Raw genomic sequence first — 9,927 nt, 5'->3', positions numbered from 1 at the left:
GGGGGGATGCTTAATCAAAAAAAGAAGGAAAAACCACACATGTGAAAGAAATAGGAAAGTAACAGTCTATCCAGGCTAGGAAGGAAAGTAGAAGTCTATTCAGTGGCGAGGAAAGTCGTGCGTGCTGAGACCTCAATCTACGAAAGATGACACAAGACAAGGGAAATAATAAGTGTATCATGGGAGCTCACCCTGTCCAAGGGGTTAGAGGTCAGTGTCCGTCGCTTGTCGTCGTCCTCCTGGGACAACATGTCCTGGCACATGGACAGCTTCAGGAGGAACACGTCCAGCTCCCTGTCAAAGACACAAATAGCCAGTTTATTAATAGCTCTTTTTACGGCACCTTGCAACCACAATTAGGTCATGGAGATGAACGGAAAATCCCTGTTTGCACTAGGAAATATATTCAAAGAAAGATATGTCACTGATGATATCAGAGGTGTTACTAGTGAGCAACATACAAAGAAAAAAGAAGGAGAGATAGTTTTAGTAAGAGTTTTACCGCACTTGCAACACAATAAGGTCAAATAAATGCCAGAAGATTAGAGGTGTCACAAGAGAGTAACAAACATAAAAAAGAAGTAGGGGAGATAAGGACGATAGATGTTTCATAGGAAAGAAGGAGCAAACCACACCAGAGCACCCGCCAACCACCCACTTAGCTGTTTTTACGGCACCTTGTAACCACAGTTAGGTCATACTGATGATATCAGAGGTGTAGCTAGAGAGCAGCATACAACGAAAAAAGAAGGAGGAGAGATAACAACAATAGATGCTTGACAGGAAAGAATAATAATAATAATAATAATGATAATCATGAACAATAATACTATTAATAACCTTCAATAATAATAGACTGCGGTTATCTAACCCTCTATCCCATACTAGGACAGAAGAAAAAAAGCACAACAGAGCACCCGCCAACCATCCACCTGTGAGCTTCATTATCAAAACAAGAAGGAGTACAGATTGATTAAATGCCACAATGGCCTAGAACATCTGGCTCAAACTGGAAAAAATAGAAGGCAAGCAAGGCAGGAGTAGAACCAGAGCAACTAAGTGGGGAACCTTAAGGGGAGGAGCGACCCTTGATTTTGCAGATTTTGGGTTAGGTTATGCGTATTGCAATGTTGGCTGATTTTTTAAGATCAACCAGTTTTTTTGTCTAAAAATAGCACGGAGACAATTGAGAAAGTCTTTATTCTCCTTGTAAATTGCCTTTGAAAATATGAGGATGGGTCAGTATAGTGAATTTTCACAATAATTGTCACTTTTCGGAAAATGTAATTTTTTTGCAGTTTTCTCTCACCTCTGTAGCACAAAACATCTCTCACCTCTACTTTTTTTTAAATTTTAAATTATAGTAGAGGGGTTTACAGCACTCGCAACTGCATAAGGTCATATGGGCGCTCTCTCACCTCTGCAAGCCTTTCCCAGCCACAGCCACCAGTTTCTGAAACTCCGGCATGGGACAGCTGGCCCCACCCCCCGCACCAGTCGCTGCGGCAGACGCCATCCCTGCGTCCTTCTCCAGACCTTGGTCGACGTACGCCTTCATGGCGTCCACAAACTCTCCGTCACAGCTGTGGAACAACATCACTTTAGTATACCTGCATGTGTTTTTACGGTCCTGTACAGCCAAGAAAAATTTCCCTCTGGGATAAATAACAGAAGATAATACTTTATCATGATAATAAAGTATTATCTTATGTTATCTTATTTCATGTTATCTTATATCATCTTATCTTATCTTATGTTATCTTATCGTATCTGATCTTATGTTATTTTATCTTATGTTATGTTATCTTATGTTATCTTATCTTATGTTATCTTACGTTTTATGTTATGTTACCTTATCTATCTTACCTTATCTTATCTTATCCAAAAGACCCCCGAGCCCACTGCCACACCCACCTGGACAAGTCCAGCCTGGCAAAGTTGTTGAGCAGACCAAACTTGAAGGTCTTGGGAGCTCCGCTCTTATCATCCACCGCCTGCTTGACATCATCGAAGTCGTCATCCTCTGGAATTGCAAAAAATTTATGATTGTAAAATTTGTTATACAACCCACTTTCAGTTTCAGTTTGGTAGAAATTTTACAGGGCTTGCAACTTAGCTTTAGTAGAGGTTTTACAGCGCTGGCAACTGCATAAGGTCATATGAGCGCCAGAAGATTAGAGGAGTTGCAAGAGAGTAACATACACAAAAAAGAAGATGAGGAGATATTGTTGTTAGCGATCCAGTCGAGAAGGGGAGATAAGGACGATATATGTTTGATAGGAAAGAAGGAGCTATCCACACCAGAGCACCCACCACCACCCACAATACAAAACAGTCTGATCCACTACAGGAAGGCGCAAAAAAGATGTGTATCAGTGATGATGATGACGATGATGATGATGATTTACTCAAGACTCTTCTTCCTTACTCTACTTTTTCTCCAATAATGATGATGACCATGGGTGATAAAGTCTTTGTCAAAGGTGATGACAAAAGTGAATGATGACAAAGACGAAGACAATAATGCTGCTGAAAGCAACGATGCTGAAGATGATGACAGCAACAATGATGTAGTTATTTGTTTTAGTAGAAGTTTTACGACACTTGCAACACAATAAGGTCACATAAGTGCCGAAGATTAGAGGTGTTACAAGAGAGCAACAAACACAAAAAAGAAGCAGGGGAGATAAGGACGATAGATGTTTGATAGGAAAGAAGGGGCAAACCAAACCACAGCACCCGCCAACCACCCACAGCAACAATGATGATAATGATGATGACGAGGATCACATAAGATAGAACAACACTTCAATATCCCACTCCTGTCCAGTTAATCAATTAATTACGGCTCAACAGTCTCAGTACCTGAGTCTGCCTCAGCCACCTCCGAGCCCTCGGGGCTGACGGCTTTCCTTAGCGCGCACACCAGGCCGTTCTTCTCTCCCTTGTTGATGTACGACGTGACCAGACTGGGCAGGTCTGTGTAGCTCGGGGGCTGCATGTCGCCCTCAGACTGGGGGGGAGGGGGGGGAAGGTAATCGGGATTGAGGGATTGTGACAGTTTTAGTTTTAGTAAGCGTTTTACGGCACTTGCAACACAATAAGGTTATATATATATATAAGTGCCGAAGATTAGAGGAGTTACAAGAGAGTAACAAACACAATTTTAAAAAAGGAGGAGAGATAAGGACGATAGAGGTTTAATAGGAAAGAAGGAGCAAACCACATCAGAGCACCCGCCAACCACCCACCGTCTTAGACAGATAATGAGGAACAACAGAAGGTAAAAAAAGAAGTTGTAACTTTCAGAAGCAAGCTTCACCTACCTGTAAAAAGAAAAAAACAGTCAAGAGCACCAGAAAAGACAAGATGTGAACAAATAGTCTTTCTTTAGTTTTAGTAAGCGTTTTATGGCACTTGCAACACAATAAGGTCATATAAGTGCCGGAGAATAGAGTTGTTACAAGAGAGTAACAAACACAAAAAAGAAGGAGGAGAGAAAAGGACGATAGATGTTTGATAGGAAAGAAGGAGCAGCAAACCACACCAGAGCACCTGCCAACCACCCACAACTACCTGTACAAAGGAAAAACAGACAAAAGCAACAGAAAAGACAAAGTGAACAAATTCAAAGTGGACAAAGTGAACAAATTCAAAGTGGACAAAGTGAACAAATTCAAAGTGAACAAAGACAAAGTGAACAAATTCAATAGTCTACTTTTGCCCTACACAACACTCACCTGTACAGAAATGCGGCCATCTTTGTCTGGCAGAATCCGATACTGGTGAACTCTGTGCTGATGTCTGCAAAAGGGAATGTTGTTTTAGCAGAGGTTTTACTGTGCTTGTAAGTGCATAATAAGGTCACATGAGCGCCAAGGGGTGGATGTCAGCAGAGAAGTCTTTACAGGGAATCGGGCTTACTCTGCTCACCTCTCTAGCTTCAACAGCACAAAGTCTGCTTCGACTATCAAGGCACCCCGGAAATAGCGGGTCACAAGAGTGTGACAAACATACAAAAGAAGTAGAGGAAAATGACGATAGTAAGGATTAGGAAAGAAAAAGCAGCAGTTCCCTGCTGCAGTTCAGGCACAAATATGAGCATGAAATTGTTGGATAAGCCCATTCACAATTCTATTGTGCATTCCCGCTTTAGGAATGGCCTAAAGACACTTCTTCAGTCAGTGGCACCAGGGGGTGCAACAGGTAACGGTTGGTCAAACCGTGTGGAGAGGACTGGACAGTCGTCATGCACTAACGACAGACAGCGCGCTTGTGTGTGTGTGAGTGCGTGTGTGCGTGTGTGTGCGTATGTGTGTGTGTACGCGTGTATGTGTGTATGTGTGTGCGTGTGTGTGACAGACAGACAGACAGACAGACAGACAGACAGGCAGACAGACAGAACTCACAGCAGACACAGCACATAGGCTCCCGTGACCGACTCGCTATCCCTGACCAGAAAACTCCCGTCCTCCTCAGCCTGAAGCAGCAGCTCCTCCGCCCTGAGCCGAGTGATCCCCCGGTGGAAGAACACGGCAGACATCCTGGTGTGTACCACGCGGGCCCCGGCGCGACCGTTAGACCTGGACCAACACAGACAAGGTGGTTAGTTTTAGTAAGAGTTTTACGGCACTTGCAACACAATAAGGTCATATTTATAAGACATGGTGACATGGCACAGAGTTCGGTTTGGTTTTAGTAAGAGGTTTACGGCACTCATAACTGCATAAGGTCATATGAACGCCAGATAATAAGAGGTGTTACAAGAGTGGGGGTTTTTTCACAAAGAAGACAATTTTTAGTATTCGTAGAGGTTTTACGGCGCTTGCAACTGCATAAGGTCATAATATGAGCTCTAGAAGATAAGAGGTGTTACAAGAGAGTAACAAACATAAAAATGGAAGAAGGGGAGATAAGAACTATAGATGTTTGATAGGAAAGAAGAAGCAGACCATACCAGAGCACCCGCCAACCACCAACATGGTGACATGGCACACATTTAGGATTTGGTTTTAAAAGACACAGCATAGGACTCTATACGTCATATCACAGGACGCATAGGACAGGACAATGACTCGACTTTAAATGATCTCGCACAGAGTTGGGACTTGGCTTTAAACGGAATAGTCTTTAGGCGAAACAGTAGCAGAATTAGGAATTGGCTTTCAACGAGATACTCTTTAAACGAAAAAGCACAGAGCAATGACTTGACTTTAAAGACAACACAGAATTAGGACTCGGCTTTAAACGAAATAGCACAGAGAAATAACTTGACTTTAAAGACAACACAGACTTAGGACTTGGCTTTGAACGGAATACTCTTTAAGCGAAAAAGCACAGGGTTAGACCTCGGCTTTCAACGAAAAAGCACAGGACACTGACTTGACTTTAAATAACACAACACAGAGCTATGCCTTGGCTTTAATACGATATTATAGCACAGTAGGACAATGACTTGGGAGTAATGACTTGACTTCAAAGGACACAGCGCAAGACAACGACTTGAGTTTAAATAAATGACATAAATACAGAAATATGGCTTGGCTTTAAATGAAAAACATTTGTGATACCGGACAATGACTTGACTTAAAATGATGTAGCACAGGACACTGACTTAACTTCAAATAACATAACACAGAAAAGGTCGCTTTTAAGCACAAGGGGGGCTATCCCGAAAAATGCTGTTTTGAGAAAATCGACGGTAAATTTTTTTGCTCCTTGTTCACTTTCTTTAAAAGACAAGGAGGGTTTTTTTCTGTAACCAAACAAATAGATACACACCAATGAAACCAAACTTCTCCTATAGGTAGGGCAATGCCCACTTTTGGTGTAGGTCAAGATTTCTCGAAACCCCCGAAATCTGGGTTGGCCCGCTTGTCCTTAAAAGCGACCAAATAAGGTTTGACGTCAAACGACAAGGCACAAGACTATGACATGTTAAACGACAAAGCCCAAGTTTATGACATAACTTTAATGTTACTGACATAGCACAGGCCAACTTATATCAAATATGAACGGTTCCCGTTTTCCATGACAGACAGAGATCAGCGGATGACGAAAGCAAAATACCGGTTGCAAATGAACAAAAGTCTGAATAAAACGTACAAACAAAAGGAAAGAACTGGTGAGATGACAAAACTAACACCAAAACGGCAAAGTCAACAAATTAACACGTATGATTGCTAACAAAAAGGACCAACAAGATGCTCAGAGTTCTTCGAGAAACGAGAGTACGCGTCACGGGCCAATGTGTTAGTTTTAGTTTTAGTAGAGGTTTTACGGCGCTCGCTACTACATACGGTCATATGAGCGTCAGAAGATTAGAGGAGTTACAAGAGAGTAACAAACATAAAAAAAGAAGAAGGGGAGATAAGGACGATAGATGTTTGATAGGAAAGAGAAGCAAGAAGCAAACAACACCGGAGCACCCGCCAACCACCCACGATCACGAGCACTCAATACCACAGCTGATTTTATACCTCTAAAACCAGAGGCATTTTTTGCAGAATGGACTACGAGCTCATGGTCCTGAAATAGCCCTGTAATTATTTAGATAGATTTTTTTCCTTTTTCTTGATCACATCACACGTTAAGTCTGGTATCTGTCTTAAATTGGGCCGTCCTGCATAGTTCATCTGTCGGCTCGTATAGCTTCTCTTGTAGTGTCAGTGGGGTTGGCCACATTTCCAGTCTGTTATTTAGACTGACAGCTGGTTTAAATACTATCATCATGCAACCGTGCACAGAATCAGAATCATGCCCACTTTGTTGACTGTAGTCATGCAGCAAACAGGGGCACACAGGAGTGCTTCAATACACAGAACTATTGGAGACAATTCAAGGCACAGAGGGAAAGTTTTCAGACCGCAAGATAATTCCAGAAAGAAAAAACAACAACTTCTTCTTATGATTGCCCTGCATCCTACAACAATGATAGGTTAGCAAACAAATCTGAGAAAAGATTTCATGGTACTGTTAACACTTTGCCGTCACATCTCGCCGATCGGCGATGTTTACCACCCAGTTTCTTTGGAATTGCCCCAAAATGCCCTTTCTTTAAATGGCAAGAGTTTTTTTTACTGTATGAGCTTGGTGATGGCAAAGCGTTAAAAGAATGAGGATAGTTTTAGCACCAGGAAGCAAATCAGGAATGAAGCAGTAAGATAAAAAGAAGGGTAATGCAGCATAGCCGAGTGTATCTGTCAACCACTCACCTAGTAGAAAGGGACAAACTCAGGCACCAAGAGTAAGCAGGACTTTCAGCTCCTTTTGTTTTCTTTAGATTCAGTAAGAGTTTTACGGCACTTGCAACACAATAAGGTCATATAAGTGCCTAAGATTAGAGGTGTTACAAGAGAGTAACGAACACAAAAAAGAAGGAGGGAAGATAAGGAAGATAGATGTTTTTAATAGGAAAGAAGAAGCAAACCACACCAGAGCACCCGCCAACCATCCGCCTCTTCTTCACATATCAGTATTATATCAAACAAATTATTTAGAATGGCCCCAAAAACTTTTCGTCAGAACCTGTCAGCGGCTCAGAAATCTGGGGTTCGTGTGCAGTGGCTGTGTACTCACCTTCTTCTCCAGAGCCAGAATCTGGGTGCGACATGTCTCCAGTTTGGCTGCCATGAAGTCAATGTAGGAACCGAGCTGCAGCAAGACGAGAGACAGACTGGTCAGGAGAACAGTGACCACACATGCATCCCCAATTCCCTCGCTTACTGATTTTTAAAAAATGCATTTCGAATTAATACATGACAACATCATTCAATTTGCATCCAGTCATAATAATAAAATTTGTAAAAATTTGTCCATCAATGTCTAACAATCACCAAAGCATCTGTGGAGAAGAATATCTCTAAAACAAACCAAAAGAAAAGACAAATATGTGTCAGTGCATGGTGGAATCAGGCACTCGTCAATTTTGGAGCATATGAAGTTATTTGTATCATCTTAAAACTTGTTTATTTGACCATCTTTTGATGAAAAAAATACATGCCTATTTTGAAAAGCAGTTGAGATATTTGCGATTGAAGGAGGTCGGGGTCACCTGGTTTCGGAGGTAAAATTAGTGAGAAAATGGCTGCCAAATTTTAGTGATTTCCAAAGCTTGAGAGTCTTCAGAAACTGAAAAATTCCATTTGTTGTGCCTATAATCAATGTTCTTCAGTAAAATCCTCACAGAATTTTGTTTTAAAATGAACATAAAATGTGTTGAGCGAAAAAACAAAAATCAGATAAAGAATTATCAAACAAGAGGATAATGCAGATATCATAGATTTCATAATTTTGACGAGTGCTTGATTTCACCACGCTGCCTCACATATGATGATATGCCGCTTCTACAATGACCAATGAGATCAATCCCGGCTTGGAGGAGTCTGCCTCATTTTGAGCATTTCAAAGCTTCATTTCCACTTGAGGATGTGTGTAGCTTATGGGCTTTTCTTTTGGTTTCAGCATTTCTAGCTAAGTTCCTGAAGCTTTATATAACTTATTTTTTTCGTAAGAGTTTTACGGCACTTGCAACACAATGAGGTCATATAAGTGAGGAAGATTGGAGGTGTTACAAAGGAGTAACAAACACAAAAAGGAAGGAGGGGAGATGATGATAGATGTTTGATAGGAAAGAAGAACCAAACCACACTAGAGCATCCGCCAACCACCCACTTATACGATTGGCTGTCCTCTGAAATTGTTGTCAAATGAACATTAAAAAAGATGTCATCGGGCTAGAAGACGTTTACTTGCCCCAAGGTGTGAACAAACAAAACACCGTGATCAACAAATATGTGAGGCAGCATGGTGAAATCAGGTGCTCGTCAAAATAACTAAATCGGAGAAACAGGCATTTTTCTGTCAGTTTGTGGCCATTTTTATCAAGTTTTTGTTTTTAGGCTCAACCTCTTTTATGTTCATCTAAAAACACATATCCTAGTGAATATTACTGAAAAACTTTTGATTTAAGGCTCAAATTATGTAATTTTTCAATTTTCAAGGACTCTTTAGCTATTCGAGTAACCAAACTTGGACAACCATTCTCTCAGAAATTAAATCATTGAAACCAGGCAACCTCACCCCCTTAATTTGCAAATATCTCGACTTCTATTCAACATAGATGGGTATTATTTTTTTTCACCAAAAGCAAGGCAAATGAACAGGCTTTAAGATAATACCAATAACCCCATATGCATAAAAATTGACGAGCGCCTGATTCCCACCACGTTGTGCCACATATATATATTTTATTGTATTACCAGCTTGAATGTCAGTAAATTACAAATCAAACAAGTCCACTACTTCTACTGTTCTATCAATCAATAGACTCGGGGGCGAAACAACTCAGAGAGGGAACAAAATGATAATGCAGACAGCATAACCAAACACACTCGTGATTTCAGGCACTTTCATCTCTGCCATTGAGACTTGGATACAAAACCATTCTTTGACATATTCTAACAGGGAATTGAATCACTTTCACAACATGGTCCAATCCACATCACTTCCCATGCATTCAAAAGCAAAAGAAATAGCAGTCCAATCAGAGATGTCAACAGAGAGAAAAATAGAGACATGCTAAGAGCCAGACTTTCAAGAAAGAGCAATTAATGCAGACATGAAAAATAAATAAAAAATCAAAAACAACAAACCCATCATAAAGATAAATTCCACCCTACTCCATCAGAGTACATCCCAGTACTCGGTACTCCTGTCATCTCTCCTCAGTTTGTTTGTTTGTTTTGTTTTAGTAGAGGTTTTACGGCGCTCGCAACTGCATAAGGTCATATGAGCGCCAGAAGATTAGAGGTGTTACAAGAGAGTAACAAACATAAAAAAAGAAGAAGGGGAGATAAGGATGATAGATGTTTGATAGGAAAGAAGAAGCAAACCACACCAGAGCACCCGCCAACCACCCACCACCAA

General features: G+C 41.0%; 1 protein-coding gene across 8 annotated transcripts in view; it reads right to left on the bottom strand.

Annotated features, from left to right (window-relative positions):
* Positions 1 to 9,927, bottom strand: part of LOC101860885 (phosphatidylinositol 3,4,5-trisphosphate 5-phosphatase 2A) — a 104,826-nt gene that overhangs the window by 23,362 nt on the left and 71,537 nt on the right. For all 8 annotated transcript variants that reach the window (XM_005096045.3, XM_005096047.3, XM_035969145.1 and 5 more), the window contains 6 exons: positions 4,410 to 4,583; positions 3,741 to 3,804; positions 2,866 to 3,013; positions 1,915 to 2,023; positions 1,419 to 1,583; positions 192 to 294 (listed from right to left, as the gene is read on the bottom strand). In XM_005096045.3, the coding sequence (XP_005096102.1) occupies positions 192 to 294; positions 1,419 to 1,583; positions 1,915 to 2,023; positions 2,866 to 3,013; positions 3,741 to 3,804; positions 4,410 to 4,583 (763 nt within the window). The remainder of the gene's footprint in view (positions 1 to 191; positions 295 to 1,418; positions 1,584 to 1,914; positions 2,024 to 2,865; positions 3,014 to 3,740; positions 3,805 to 4,409; positions 4,584 to 9,927) is intronic.

Source organism: Aplysia californica, unplaced genomic scaffold, assembly GCF_000002075.1.
Source record: "Aplysia californica isolate F4 #8 unplaced genomic scaffold, AplCal3.0 scaffold00120, whole genome shotgun sequence".
Lineage (NCBI taxonomy): Eukaryota > Metazoa > Mollusca > Gastropoda > Aplysiida > Aplysiidae > Aplysia > Aplysia californica.
The sequence above is the reverse complement of the archived record's forward strand: the minus strand, read 5'-3'. Positions and strand labels throughout refer to the sequence as shown.